This window comes from Phragmites australis, chromosome 2 (assembly GCF_958298935.1).
Source record: "Phragmites australis chromosome 2, lpPhrAust1.1, whole genome shotgun sequence".
NCBI lineage: Eukaryota > Viridiplantae > Streptophyta > Magnoliopsida > Poales > Poaceae > Phragmites > Phragmites australis.
In genome coordinates, this window is record NC_084922.1 from 4,393,411 (window position 1) to 4,409,448 (window position 16,038).

The 16,038-nt window shown below is 41.4% G+C and overlaps 1 protein-coding gene and 1 pseudogene across 1 annotated transcript; one reads left to right on the forward strand and one right to left on the reverse strand.

Moving 5' to 3' along the window:
- Positions 1-3,472: 3,472 nt before the first annotated feature.
- On the reverse strand, positions 3,473-4,242 carry LOC133910307 (putative clathrin assembly protein At2g25430; annotated as a pseudogene).
- Positions 4,243-7,932: 3,690 nt separating this feature from the next.
- LOC133895449 (CDP-diacylglycerol--serine O-phosphatidyltransferase 1) lies at positions 7,933-14,485 on the forward strand. The gene is made up of 13 exons (XM_062335768.1): positions 7,933-8,107; positions 9,449-9,634; positions 9,841-9,906; positions 10,233-10,292; positions 10,885-10,975; positions 11,174-11,228; positions 11,317-11,396; positions 11,524-11,640; positions 11,729-11,813; positions 12,770-12,861; positions 13,440-13,693; positions 13,973-14,061; positions 14,152-14,485. Exons 2-13 carry the CDS (start codon positions 9,474-9,476, stop codon positions 14,277-14,279), a joined length of 1,278 nt encoding a protein of 425 aa, XP_062191752.1. The 5' UTR covers positions 7,933-8,107; positions 9,449-9,473; the 3' UTR covers positions 14,280-14,485.
- Positions 14,486-16,038: the final 1,553 nt, after the last annotated feature.

The following is a 16,038-nucleotide window of genomic DNA, read 5'->3' on the forward strand; positions in this document are numbered from 1 at the left end:
GAACCACTCGTGGACAAACTCATTCAAAACAATTCAATAGCCCTCTTAACTCCTCTAGAGCTTTGATTCTTGTAAGATTTGGAGATTAGGGTTTGTGAAGTGAGATTGAGTGCTAGAGAGCTAAAATCCATTCTTGAGCACTTGAGGTCATCGCCAAGTTTTTGATTCGCGTTCTTTACTCTTGGAGCTTTGAGTTCCTAGACGGCAAGGCGTCACCCGGAAAGCACCCAAGCTTGTGGAGTGCCCTGAGAAGTTTGTATTACCCATTGATTTGAGTAAGAACACTACCTTGATCTTTGTGTTCGCTTGAGTGAGGAAAGGGTGGAGAGAGACCCGACTCTTTGTGAGCTTCTCAACAGAGACGTAGGCACTTCTTTGTGAGGTGGTCGAACTTCGTAAACAAATCCTTGTCTACTTTACTTTATTGCACATTGACTTGTTCTAGTTGATTTTTGGGGATTTTCTCGATCTTCTTGCTTGTGTGCGTGTGACTATAGTTTGTTGGTCATACGGTATTTAGGCATCTCTTAGAACATGTGGTAACTTATAGAGTCATTTAAATTTGCTCAAAAGTTCATATGTTTTGATATCATGCTTCATTCGGATTATCCGGGTAAGCCCAGAGTATCCGGTTTCTGTATAACTGGCGTCTCCGGATTGACCTGGAGTATCCGGACTCAGTAATCCACTGCGAAGTTTTAAATTTCAGGAAATGCCTAATCACCCCCCTCTATGCGATATCACGTACATTTCAAAAACAAAGGAGAGAAGACTGAAACTTGGTATGCCCAAATAAATATCGAATCTCGAACTAAGACCTTATACTCTTAACTAACCTACGCTCTAAGACAAATGAAAAGCTTACTTACTACTATTTCCTCATAGGGAAATACCAGCCTCTATTGTCTTTCATCACGGATTGAGAGGATCCTAAAGGCACTCCAAAACCCAATGTCCTCCTGCAAATAGGAAGTACAGAATAGAGGCACATAAACTAACTCACAAGCATCCATCAACGAAGACGAGCAATCACTTGACGTGACTAACACAATAATTGTGCTAACCACAACCGTGTGAAGGGTCTCGATGATGTGGCAACCCCACTGGCCAACTTGTGAGCTACAGTTGATCATCTTCACTACAAAAGAACTTCAACAATCTGAAGACCACTAAGGACCTCGCCAGACAGTGGGGAAGTGAAACACCTACTTGTGCACCAAGCGTGACGCTCTCGCTGCACTACTTCCAATGTCAGAGTCCAGGCACTTCGGCCGAAGTCCACATGCCTTGCTGGACAGTGCGGGGGTGGAACACCTCCCGTGGATGGGGTGTGATACTCTTGTTGCACATCTACCAACAACCATACACATGTCATACCCTTGGATTGGACTGCGTGCAGGAATACCAGTGCCGACGTTGTCAGAGACATGCGTACTGATGGCTTAGCAGCAGGGGTGGGAGGGAGTGGGGAATCCATCCGACCGCTGGGCGGAGGCCACTAAGGGTATTAGATACTCGAACCAGCTCTGGGCACCTCTTACACCATCGGACCGAGCATTAGAGTAGCGGCAACGACGGCCCTCGCAACATGCCATGGCTACCTTCTCCAGTGGTCCCTTAACAGCCCATTGTGCCAATCAAGCAAATTTGGTCACCACCATGTTGACCTACATACCAAGTAAATCGGTCACCACCGTGTCATCCTCCGTACCACCTTTGCCATCAACATCACAATGACCACCCGACGAGCGCTTGGTGTCGACAGTAGCCGCTACCACCACCGCCAGTGGTGATGGTGGCCACGTCGATCAAGTTGGTAGACTAGGGTGGCATATGTCTGTATTGCCCCCGAGTCGCCCTTGCAAAAAGACATGAGGGCCTGACTTTTTGTCACATCATTTGTGCAATTACATCAAGATTTCACTAGGCAAATGCTTATGATAATTGCAAATTCAAATTTCTGATGTTGCCTGAAGGTTGAAACCCGAGCTGGAAAATAATAATTATTGTGGAATATTCTGTAGGTGGTGTGTACGAGACAGGAGCATATTTTCGGAAGGAAGGTTGCAACAGTACAACACATTTGGTTGTATTTTTGTCGCTGGTAGGGTATCGTACCTGCAACGTATGAGTATGACCTCCAGCCATAAGTGATGGTTGGACTTATGATCAGTGTCTGTGTACTGAACATTGAAAGCACATGCGATCAATTCTGGCGACACCGCCAACAAGGTGGCAAAAGCATCAGTGTATTTGTGTACTGATGTACTATCGGAGAGAGTTCGTACAGGTACAATGCAACTTATTTACGGCCCCCACTGCTGCCCCTGACATGCTCATGCCTTCCAATCTCTCACTTCCTCTCATCGCCCCCCAATTTAAATCTTGGAGTGCAGCCCGATCATTGGCTCACTGTAAATTTACGCAAAAACATGGGTGAAATATCGCACCACAAATGTTGGCTACGATTCATTCTGACGATCAAATTTGGCGTGCATTTGGCTTATGAGTAAAGTTCTCACCAAGATTTTGCTCACGTTTATCGCCTTAGCTCATTTCCTTGCCGGTCGGTTAGGGTGTGCAAAGTGCCTAACGTTGTTGGCTTAAAATTTAGTGGGAGGCCATAAACTTTGACAATATTAAAAATGGTATTATCTTGAACCAAGTTCCCCCATCAATGTCAGCATGCAAAGAAAAATTCAAGCACGAATTCACAATGGTTGTCCTTGTGAATGTAAAACATTCTCTTAGAAATCAAATAATGGTTATAAACGTGTTCCTTTTTGTTGGAGTAAAATGCGGTAGCGGTCATCGAACTTGTCCTACTATGTCATTTAGTTCCACAAACTCTGTAAATATATTTCTGGACCATTAATATTATCAAACCGTATCAATCAGATCCATACCGATTCAGATGGGTCTTAACGCTCATGTGGCATGCCACGTGATGATTGCATGGAAAATGCGGTATAGACGTGCCTGTGTGTCTGCCTGAGCAATGCCACACTGCTCGCGCTCCCTGACGCAGCCTGCGTGGCCACCTGGTGCTAGACAACACCCTGGTCGTACATGCTGCCCAGGAGTAGCAGATCCAGGCCACCGCTGAGTGCCACCTTCTGTCGTGACATGTTGCTCGTTGTCTCCACCAGCGCTAGCTCCCAGTCAGCCTTCTTGGAATCTACACCCGATGTTTGCCACGCCGAGGTTACCTCTGGAGCATTGTTCGATGGGAGTGCGATCCCGTTGTCGTCCGTGGTTGGTGGCGCAAAGAAGAGCACCAACGTGAGTTTGTTTGCCTACTCGTCCCTAGTGGCGGTTGGCCCCTGAGGTTGACGAGGTCATTGTGCGGTGCCTGATCAGGTTTCTTGGTCGCCACTGCTGTAGAAGTTTTCTCCGATGCTGGGAGCGCCTTGATGCTATTCATGTCGTACTCTGTGGGCTCGTCTCATCGATGCACTTCACCTCGGGGGAGTCAGAGGATCGCGTGATGCCGACATCGTTTGCACCAGGTGTAGAAGGCGATGAGCTCGTCGATCTGCTTGGAGGTGACGATGTAGTCCTCGAACGCCTTGACACACCGGGGGTACTCAATTTCAAAGAAGCGGTCGAGCAGGATGGCGAGCACGACGGAGACGTCGGCGTAGAGCCGGAAGCTCTCCTTGACCAATGGGTAGAGCATGATGAGAACGACCGATTATGCCTAGCGGCGATCAACGGGCGACACGTGAGGAAGCGGTTGAGCAGCTGCTTTAGCTGGTGTGCACGCCCCAGGAGCCCTTCCGTGCCCATGTCGTGCACGGATATCATGGTCGGGGGTGGCGAGCTAAAGGCGGCAGCATGGTCATTGATGAAGCGCACGTCACATGGAGGAGGGAGATGAGGAAGCAGACGCGCTCGTGGAGATAAACCGTGAAGGGGCGAATGAAGGCGGAGTGGTCCCATGACGTGACATGCGCATCGTCGCAAAAATCCACGAGCAGTGCAAGGAAGGGCTCGCCATCCAGTCGCCCAGCGGCCACGGGTTGCAGGACGACGTGGTGGAAGTGCAGGTCCCCCTCGAAGACTAGGCGATGGAGCAGCGCGAGGCACTTGGCGGCGACGACATACTCATGGGTCATCAGTGGGGTCGTCGTCGTGGGTGGTGGCGCAGATGATGGCGACGTCGAGGTTGGGTGCGACAGCACCGGAGACCTTGGCGATGCTGATGGTGGTCTGGTCCTTGAGAGAGAGAGAGAGAGAGAGAGAGAGAGGAGAAAAGAGAGAAGATGAGAGAGGGAGGGGAGAGACCACGTATGTACCGCCTTTGCCACGTATGCACCATATGGTATGTCACGCCAGCGTCAAGACTCCTCTGAACCGGTATGAACCTGATTGATACAGTTTGATAATGTTAACACCATATAAATGTATTTTTAGAGTTCAAAGACCTAAATGGTACATCATGATAAGTTTAAAGACCACTACTGCATTTTACTCGTTTTGTTTTAGTGTAATTACTTTTTTTCTTTTATTAATATATTATAATTAGTAGGGGCTTGCCCCTCCTGTTCTCTCGGAAAAACATTTTGACACTATTTTGAACCATATGTCACAACCATGAGCCACTCGCATGGTCGTGTTTCCGGATATTCCACTTGGTACCTATAACTTACATGAGAATGATAAATCTTTCAAGTGTCAATGATTGGGGGTGAGAAATCCTAAACTCCCCATAGGAGCATTGCTCACTTGCTCTAGAACATCTAATGATGGTGGAGTAGACATGCCATGCTACACTTATCTGCCCATGATCCAATCCCCTAACATGGTTTGTCATGTCATGCCACCATTAAAGGCATCAAATTGAGCAAATAATTAGATGACTTAGGCTCCTAGAATCGGAAAGACCGAGATTAATTTCCCAATTGTAGTTCGATGCTTGGTCAGTTCTAGGTCATGGCATGTGACCCAATAGGCCAATAACTATTGCTACGTGGATCATGTGGATGTGGGATTTATTCAGCCATTTATGGTTTGGCACTCACCCCCACCACATCAATTTTTGCAAATGTACTTCTGGGTGGAGTATGATTTTCCTTTAATCTGATGGTAATAATTTTTGTGGCCACATGGTCAAAATCTGTCAGCATAATTTTAAAATAGATTGATTGATGGCTGTCTTGTGCAAGTACTATTTGCATCAGGTGCTTGGAAATCTTGTCTATGCTTCAGGGTCCTTGCACAAGAAACTGGGCTTTACATATTCCTATTTTATTTTAGCCTTTTTTATTTTTTTCTGCTTTTCTAAGTGGAAGAACTTTATGTTTTTATTTTCTCGATCAGTCGTCATATTTTGATTGATTTGAGCAGTAAAGATTGTGCACATGCTGTTAAAATAATATGTTGTGTTTTGTGTCCTTTGATTCGCGAGTGAGCTACCGCTCAAGTGATTTGAATCCTTTATCTCTTGGTTGCAAGGAGTTGTACAACTTTGTTGTACATATAGAAACACAAAATTATATCGTTGGTACTTGTTAATTTTTGTCTTACAGATGGAAACTGAAGACGTGCAAATACTTTTCAAAAAATGCTCACGAGTTTTTAGAATTTTCTGAACATATCCTATGAAACTAACAATTATAGACCTTTACATTTCAGTATAATAAACACATGTTGTGCTTCCTTTGGTCATAATTCAACTTTCTAGGAGCAAATTCAACTGAAAATGCCATACCTAAAGATCGGTCATATATATATACACTCCTAACATTATTTGCAAAATATTAAGTTAAATAATCGTAGCACTTCCTTCGTAATATGTGTATTTTTTAAAAAGTCAATTTTATTTACTTTGACTAACATTTAATTAAAATATAAGAGTGTCTAGTATATAAAAATTATATAACTAAATTTATAATTCAAAATTATTTCATATTATATATAGGGTTTGTAGCTATAAATGATATATTTAACCAGAAAACATTAATCAAATCTAATTGAGAAACTAAGTTGAAATGTGCCTTGATTTTCTTGTGATGAGTGATTGACATTGTCATTTATTTGGTTTGATGATCTTTGATTTTGCATGAGCTTTGATGTGATTTGAATTGATTTAAGATTTCATTTGAGTATAATGATTATGGACTAATTGGAAATAGAGTTGGAGATATGTGTTTGCTTGTCTCATGGTGTGCAGATGATGGATGTAACTTGGCGGTCGACGGCGAGATGATCGGGACCAAGCGGAGTACTTGGTGTCAGACGATCAATGAGGCCGGCGCGGAGTCAAGGGTGATCCTAGCTGAACACGTGAAGGTCAAGCAAAGCATTGAAGGCGGATGGAGACGGCATGTTGACAAAGTCAAGCGAAGGGGGTACCGGTGCAAGTGACAAGGCGGCCCGAGGTATCGGGAGCGAGAGAGACTTGCCGGCGGTCAGGATCGCATGATGGAGTACACGCGTCGACATTGAAGCGCTTGTTTAAGGTGTAAGCAAGACGGTGAGTCACGCCTTGAGAAGCGTGCAAGCGGTTTCGCAGTTTGGCCTCAAAACCGTGGGAGGACTAGAGGAGTATGTGGCACCATCGCGAAGCTTACGTCGAGGTGAAGCTAAGTCTTGAAGACGTCGTGGCTGTCCGATGAATGAAGAAGAAAATAGACCAAAATGTCCTCGATGGTAGGTAAGAGTGCACTACAAGAGAGGAGTATTTTGGGAAAAAGTTAGAAAATTTAAGGGCTAAGTTTCCTAGGCTTATAAATAGAGGGGTAGGACTAGAGAGAGCTTTGAACCAGCCACTTGAGCCCCCTTGTGCCACCCTTTTGAGAGCCTTAGAGCTAAGGTTTTAAAGGAGAGAAGGATGAGTGCTTAGCCTATGTAATATGTGAGAGTTTTGAGAGATAAATCTTTGTAATCTGTTTAAAATAGGGCTAATATCTTTGAGTGATTTAGTTTATATTTTTTGCATATGCTTAAATTCTCCTCCTTCTAATTTTTCTCTATTAGTTCCCTTTCAAGTTCGCAAGTTTTTCGGTTTTTAGTTTTGATTTTCGTTTTGTTTTTTGGGCCGAAATTTCAGCATCTTGTGAGATCATTCCTCTTATTGCTAGAGGCATAAAAACTCACATACGAGTGTATGCTCAAGGGTCTTCAGTACCTTTGCCTCTAGATCATCAATTTGGAGAGGTTTCTTACCCGGAGATCTTTTCTTTGAGCTGCAGTTTTTCATTTTTGCAGGGTTGTTTTTCTTGATGCTAATGGCTTAAACACTCACATACTCATGTATTTGAGTGGGTCTTGAGTCCCCTTGCCACTAGACTATCATTTTGGAGGATAATCTTGTCTAGTATCCATCTTATCTAGTTTATTTGGAAGTTACGAGTTTTTGTGTATAAAGACACATGGAATAATCTTGAATGTAACCTATGGTTCATATTCTATCTATAGAGTTATATTGCTATAAAAGTAGTCTTCTTGCTTTATCTCTCTATTTTTTTTTTTCTGTTGGAGCGTTATGAAGTGCGTTGGGTGAGAAATAGAAAAAGATCATCTATTTCGAAAGAAATTTGTTGAGATGACTATTCACCTTCTTTAGTCGTTATTCTTGTTCCTACGTTAACTTTGAAGACCAATTAAAAAAAATAGATGTAATATTTCTGAAGTAGTAGACTAGACGCACAATTTGAAATAAACTAAGCTCCATGCGTCGCATTAGCCGGGCTTAACCAGCACTGTAGCACTCGGAGGGGAGACATCATTTAAGTTTGGTTTTGGCGTCCTCTGTGTAAATCAAGGAGGTGGCACCTTTGGTGGGGCCTTCACCATTAAGAGAGAGAAACACCATCAAATCATTAATGCGCAGATGATCCCTGTAAGACTCCGGATTTTTTTCTCTCTCTTGAAACAGAGAGAAGCCTATCTGCCTCTTTCTCTCTCTTGCCTTTCCTTTGACCATCTCTCTTATAAGTTGTTCTATGATTCTCTTCCTCTCTATCTTTCTCCCCTCTCTCTCCAAAGAGCAGCTGAGAAGGAAAGGAAGCGAAGAGAACAAATCCCTCGGTCGCTTTCGACGGCCTGGATCTCCTCCACGCGGGATCGTACGGGCGACAACGGGGCTGTCGCTTTCGTCCGCGTACGTGCTCTCCTCTTCTCCATGGCTCCATGTTCCTATCGCCATCTCGCCTGAAACTTCGAATTAGTTTTTTTTTTCAGAAGGAATATTTGCATCCGTTGTTCCCAGCCTAATCCTATTTAGCGGCTCTTCCTTTCCTCCATCGAAATCCTATTCCTGTCCGGGTTTTTTTGGGGGGTTTCTGCCGCTGGCGGGCTGGCGGCTACCCGAGTTCTTGAAACGGCGGCTGCTATTTCGGTTGCCCTTTGACTGGATTATTGTGATGTTTCAATACGCTCTTGGCTGTTCTATGACGAACCGAGGTGGTTTGTTGCGGCCACAAGCGTGTGGAGCTGAACAAAATGCCATCAGCTTTCCGATGTCTTATGCTGTTCTTGCCCAAACACCGTTTCAAAGCATTTTCTCTCTCTCTCCATTTCTCTACTTGCATTACCTTGCAAAGATCATTTTTTTTTGTTTCTGTTTATCGAGCAGCCTTTATCTGTGCATTCCATTTCCTCGATGTGCACTTGAGGGCCCTTTTATTCGTGGGAATCACCAACAGATTTCATCCGATTTGATGTGCGCATCTTCAATTCTCGACTTTTTCAGCATTGCAAAAGCTGCTGCCTTTATCTTTTCCGTTTTCTTAATTTGGAGGAGGTGTACGGCTCACTGTTCGGCCTATTATTTCCACAGTAGTTAAATCATGGCTCTTTTTTGTAATTTTTTTTAATTGCTCCTTTTTGTCCCTCTTTTTCGTGCAAATGCATTTTCTTTTCTCGCTTGCTTTCTGCTGTTTCAGGTTTCGTCAGATGTGCTCTCATGTAGCTTTGATTGCAGCACACCACCCCTTTTGTTATTTTGGAATAACTGAAGCCACACAAAAAAATAAGCATTGCTATATGGCACCTCAACTTCTCCTAGCCGGAATGCTGCTCAAACCGTTTTGGAGATGAGTAGAACACATTGTGGAATCTCAGTGATATCTGACGAATGCTAGAGCAACTTGCACAGCTAGAGCAATAAACTTGTTCTGTAAAAGAGTGGGTTTTATCTTTTATGCTTCAGTGGTACATCTTCATGTACATATGTCAAATTTAGATTATTCTTCTAAGCAAGTGTTAGTCCCAGATATGCTGGACCATTCATGACATTTTGTCCACTTGTAGGTACTGGTTTATTTCCTTGGCTTAAGTGGTACATTATTCGGTTGTTATTTATTTATTTCACTAGATATTGTGCACCTCTAGCAAGTGTTGGAACTACATGATGCTCTCTTCTGGAAGAATGGTGAATTTAAGTCTTCCTGAAGGTTGGTAAGATTTTGTATTCTCATATGCTACTATCGATAATTTGCAGATAGTAAATTGCGAAGGTTGTTACAATGGAGGTAAATGGTCATCACAAACCTCGAAGAGAATATAATGGCCACGAGTGCAATGGTGTAAGACCAATCAATAATTTTGGTGATGTCGATCCATGGACGGCATGGGCATACAAACCTCGAACGATCTCACTCTTGCTAATGGGAACATGCCTTTTAATGTGAGTTCAAAGCCTTCTATCCGTACCGTAGGCATTTTTTTATAAGAACATAAAAATAATAATGTATTGCTGACTATGGCCTGTTGTGGCATTTTGGTAAACCTTTTCTTCAGTTTGAACCACCATTGCTAGGATTACTAAAACAATACTTAATAGTTGCTCAAGATTACTATGTTTGACGAGAATTGTTTTATGTTCTTTATCAGTTGGTCAAGTGGTGCTCTTGATCCGGAAAGGAGCTTCTCTGCTGATCGTGTTACGTCGGTTAAAAGGTATTCCCTTATTCGAGGCTAAGAAAATGACTATTTTTCCTGAGCACTCACCAGTTGAACATCTGTTAGAAGATAACCCTTAACAGGGATTACGATTTGCAAGGATTTGAATGAAAGAGCAGTGCTCCTTCTCATGGTAAAAAAAAATAATATTTGGAAGGATTTGTCCTCTTCTTCTTTTATTGCTTTCTTTCGCATCTCTATTTATTATGAAGCTTTATTTATTCTACACTCAATATTTTCTGATCACCATTTTTCTTCGCCTGATGTGCTGATTACCATTTTAAAGAGGGTTTTGTACTAATGTGTTTCTCTCTTGTCAACAGGGGTGTATTTGCAATGGTTGCTGTTTTTCTGGCTTACTCTTTTCTTCAGGCGCCTTCAACGTGAGTTACAGAACTCTTTTATCGTAACTCTGATTATGGCTTATTTGGCCATATAAGTATAATAAGGAAAATAAGCACTTGTATGGTACAAAAGTGGTGCATTCCTGCATGCTCCATGTTCAAAACTACAAACTTAACATCTGAATATGCTCTATGTTCAAATTTAACATCCGAATATATTTAATCTTGTTAATATGATTCAGCAAAAAACATTTCCCCCTTATATGTACTTTACAGTTGCACTCAATGAGTGTTTCATATGTTTTGTTATAGTACAATTTTATGAGTGAAATCACATTTTCTGATAATAAATTAGTTACTTTCTTGCTTCATTCTTCTCCCCCTGATGACATGGGATTGTTTTCTTTTTTGAACAAACATGGTATTGTTTCATTTCCTCTAAAGAGGGTTTGATACTCCCCTACCTTTAGAACATAGCCAGGGGGACGTCTCTCTCCCCATTGTTTAGTTTTTTTTTTCATTTCCTCTAAAGAGAAACATTACTTCCTTGCAACCTTCTCTATATATTTTGTTATGAGATATCTGGAGTTTATGCAAACTGTTACTGACATTTACTTCCACTGTGATTTAGTGTACTCATTAGACCACATCCTGCCATTTGGAGGCTGGTCCATGGGATGGCAGTTGTTTACCTTGTTTCCCTCACCTTTTTGCTTTTCCAGGTAAGTGCAGTTTTTCATGAACCCTGTTGAATAATTCTTTTAAGATTCTTCCATTGCATGAATTGTCAAAAGCGTTACATTCTATTAAATAAAACAGTGTTTCGGCGAGTCAGAGTTCAGTGGCGAAGATATTAAAGAAAAGAGAAGCAAAACCTGGTCAGAATGGCATTTCATATTTTCTTTTACTTCATTGTGCAGACTCGTGATGATGCTAGGCAATTCATGAAGTATATTCATCCTGATCTTGGTGTTGGTAATGCAATTAATTTTCTAAACTGGTGCAGTAGTGTACATTTAAGTGCTTGAGTAAATCCTTATTTGCTTTATCTACATTTGAGCAGAATTGCCTGAAAGATCTTATGGAACTGACTGTCGCATATACGTACCTGATCATCCGAAAAGCAGGTTTAACAATGTTTATGTATGATGACTTCATTCACCAACCTGCTTTCCTTTTTGTTCAATTTCATTTCTCATATACTTCTGACTGAGCAGTCTTGACCCTTGAATATGCTTCAAGTTACTGATTTGAATATAGGTTTTTCTAGGAGATCATTTTTGATGAGTTTGTTATTGCTCATATCCTTGGATGGTGGGGTAAGGCTATAATGATACGAAACCAACCACTTTTGTGGGTGTTATCAATTGGCTTTGAGTTAATGGAGGTATAGATTCTTTATGCTATGGGTCAAATTCCTTTTGACTTGTGCCTTTTGAATCTAGATTCCTTATGTAGTGGTATATGCACTGCAGCTCACTTTTCGTCATATGCTGCCAAATTTCAACGAGTGTTGGTGGGATAGTATTGTCCTAGACATATTGATCTGCAATTGGTTTGGTGAGAATTTTTATGCGATTTTCAGTATTATTCTGTATACACTTATTTGGTTTTCAGCACATATTGAAATCAACCTTTTGTTTATTGGATTTATTGTCTCATTGGTAACACAGGTTTATTGTAGTATAATGCTGATTAAGTGGCATCCTCCGATGCCCTCGACACCTCAATTACAACACCTTAGTGCTTTTTTGTACATGTCCTTGACACATTAAATATGGTACTATGCTGAGTATTTCCTGCTTGAAGTCAGCAACAGGAAAGATCAGTGTTCTCTTATAATTTTCTTAGGTTTGGATGAGGAACAAAGCTATGGAGTTTTGTAGGAGTTTTTTGTATGCTGAAATTAGAGAATGTTGCCGTGCATATATCTACTTTTTAATCACGGTGGTTATCCTCGTTTCTCTCAAAATTGTCGGTTCTTGTCTGCATCATCTTTTTATGCATTTTCATTTTAAGTTGTAGACTGATTGTGGCATAATTTAGCCATCTATATTTTCCTTCTAGAAAGCTTGTCCAACATTAATTGAGATGGTTTAGGCATATCCAACAGAGGCTTTCAGAGTCACCCTACATAGCGGGATACTAAGGCTCGCTGATAATGCGAAAAGAGGCAGAGATCAATCAAACCTAACATGAGAGGAGTTTGTAAAGAGAGACTTCAAGGAATGGAATATCCCTAAAGAACTATCCATGGATAGAAGCACGCGAAAGTTAGCAATCCACGTGACAGAACCATAACTTATGCATCAGTCTCCTTATACCGTTATTACTTTTACTTTTTACTATTACTAGTACATTTATATATTATTGTTTTATCATCATTTTTTTAGTTGGATCTTGTGAGTTTCATCTCTAACCTACGCCAACCTGCTTGGGACAAAGGCTTTGTTGTTGCATATTTACCTTCTAGGTTTTGACTTTTCTTGACTGAGGCCATTTTGTCTATGGTTCAGGTATTTGGGCTGGAATGAAGACTGTGAGATACTTTGATGGGAGGACATATGAATGGGTTGGCTTGAGCCGCCAACCCAATATTATCAGCAAGGTATGCTCATTGGATGTTTAGGTAAATGAGCTGTGCTGCAAAGCACACAGCGGCACTGGATCTTTTCCCCTATTTTGGTGGATGTTCCTCTTTCAGGGAACACATTTGCTTCCCAACTGTACATGATGTTTGTCCTGTTAAGGGTATAGTAGTCAAAGGTATTAGAGTCATCTCCTAGTCCTAGGGTTAACATGTCCTACTTTAGTCTCATGATAAGGTGACAAGTCCAGGGCATGTGGGATGTGCTGGGAAACCAGGACAAGGACCCTCTATGTTCTGTCAAATAAAATATCCCTTAGCTGGTTTGGACTTGTGCTGTTTGAGTACATTCTCAAGTTTTCCAGTGCAAGAGTTCACATTCATATATTTATGATAGATTAACTGCACCATATAAGGCTTAACATGAAATAATTCTATCTTTTTTCTTTCATGTGTAATAGCCTGCAGAAGTTACATTCTCCACCAGTAATTTTCTTTCAAGTTATGAGTACCTTTGTGTTTCAGAAACTATCAGCTTTTGAATCTTGCCGTGATATTGATCATTGTCCTTTCTTATCTTAGCATTTTCTTCTCCTTAGGTCAAAAGGACACTAGGCCAGTTCACACCAGCGCGGTGGGACAAAGATGAGTGGTACCCTCTGTTGGGTCCTTGGAGATTCATCCAGGTGCTGAGCCTTTGTATTGTTTTCATGGCTGTCGAACTGAACACATTCTTTCTCAAGTTCTGCCTTTGGATTCCTCCACGGAATCCCTTGATTGTCTATCGGCTGGTTCTTTGGTGGTTGATTGCGATACCAACCATCCGTGAGTACAATACCTACCTGCAAGACAGGTATAATTTTGAAGTTGCTTGGTTCAGATTTTACAAGGTTGCTTTGCAGTAATTAGTATGCAATCTGGATGGCCTACTCTGAATGTCATCTCAACATTACTGCTGTTCCTAGAGCATCAATTTTGGATTTTCAGTCTGCTGACTATTAACTATTTGACACGCTCACAGCGTACATGTGCTAGTAAAGTCTGAATATCATGATATTTTGGAATTAACATGTTAATTTATACATATAGAAATCAATCTTGCCATGAGTAATTATGTGATACTTGATTCCAGGAAACCTTTTAAAAAGGTGGGATCTTTCTGTTGGCTTTCCCTGGCTATATGCATTGTAGAGCTTCTAATCTGCATCAAATTTGGACATGGTGAGTGCCCCTCCAATTTCTCTCTGCTTTGTGACTCGTAAGTAATCTTTACCTCCTTCAAGCATGCTGACTACATTGGATCCTGAACAGGTCTCTTTCCAAAGTCAATGCCGTCATGGTTGATCACATGCTGGACGGCAGTGGCCTTGCTTCTCGTTATCTTCCTTCTTGTGTGGACTTGCAAAATTTACCGAACAATGATAAGGAAAAGGTTATGATTGTGACTGTCATTGTTTGTTTGCCCCCATTCTTTCCTCCATTGAGTATTATCGCGTACATAGATATTTCTTCAAATTGTGTACATGCAGCAGTAGCCATTTGTGATCTCAGAAGACTATCCATAAGAAATTTTATGTCTTGTCTTTCTGTTCCATCAGCAAAATGGGATAACTGCCCTTGTTTTTCCAATGATGCACTTTTTCAATCAGCTCTGAAATGAATCTCGATGATGAATAATAGATGGTTAATATATTTAGATATTATAGGATTTCTCGTATTTTTAAATTATATCTTTATCTCTGGAAAAGAAATCCTGGAAAGAGAGGAAACTACTCATAGGTATTTAAGTCATCCTGTAACCGAGAAGGTAAAGGACATACGACACCTTTATATATATATATATGGAATTGAGGACCCTACGGAGGACAAGTTAGAACAAGTCATCACAAGTAATACAAGTTTCACAAATCCATACAAGCCAATGGAAACCAAGGAGAAAGTCGCTGATTAGGTTTAGATCTATTTAGATTAGTTGCACTTCCCTTTTAATAGGTTTAGAGTAATATAAGATAAATGAGACGTGGGGTTATTATCCTTAGGGAAGTTCGAACCTGTCTAAAAACCCATGTATGTTTACTTGTGATTCGTCTACTCAAAATATCTTTTAATTCTTCAACAAGTTTGTTAGATCGGCGGTTCACTAATCGTCGACAGCTGGCGCCATCCGTGTGGATCATGATAAAAGGTGTTGAAGAGTCTACACATAACATGCTGTTGACATCATCTAAAGCTTTGTGAAAAATTGGTTTTTTGGATGAGAGGTTCTACGATTACTTTATCTCTTTTGTCGATGAATCGATGATCGATCGAGTAGATTTCAACGATGAACTTCCGGTGATAATTCTAGCGATGAGGTAAGTCGATTTATAGATCAACACATGAAAGATTACAGTATTGAGTTTGAACCACTCGGTTGCTAAGGCAACTGTGGATATTCGATTCACAGCAAGTCAGAATCAATCACCGTAATTTTTAACAATATGTATTATCAAGATACCAATTTGGAGCAATTCGATGAATCATCCATGATGGATCTAAACACCTCCTCTAGCGGAGGTTACCCCTGAGATGTTTTTGCCATTGGAAAGAGAGGTAATGATCTGAGTCATCATGACGATGACCTTGTAAGCGCTCGAGGTCCTTTGGACATGGCGGCAAGCAATGGTTAGCCTCACGTGAACACACCATCTACGGCCCTTATCGGGGCCTCGATCGTACAGTCTCTTGATCATTAACAGAGGTTGACTGTTTTAAATCCGTCACTACAAAGAGGATCCTCCTTCTATAAGAAAGCCATTATACGCTCTTTGACTACATCGCCACTACAAAGAGGATCCTCCTTCTATAAGAAGCCATTATGCGCTCTTAGACCACAGATCTAGCTACCCTAGCTAGTAAGGATTGGGTAAACTCGATAGTTGACTTGACAAAGGAGATCATGCTCTATGCCAAGAGCTCTTATCTAGCCATGGTCAGAAATAGTATTAATCGGGGCAGGCCATGCAATCCTCCGTCATGAGATGCGTCTGATCTCGAGATGTGTAACCCTATGAATAGGGCTTCTCGAGATGACAATCGAGCAAATAATCGCCATTGTACCTCACTAGTCAAAGGTAATCTGATCAATGACTTGTGTCAGTTCAATACCAATAAAGCAAGGAACCCAAAACCTCAAGGATCAAGGTGGATAAGAAACCT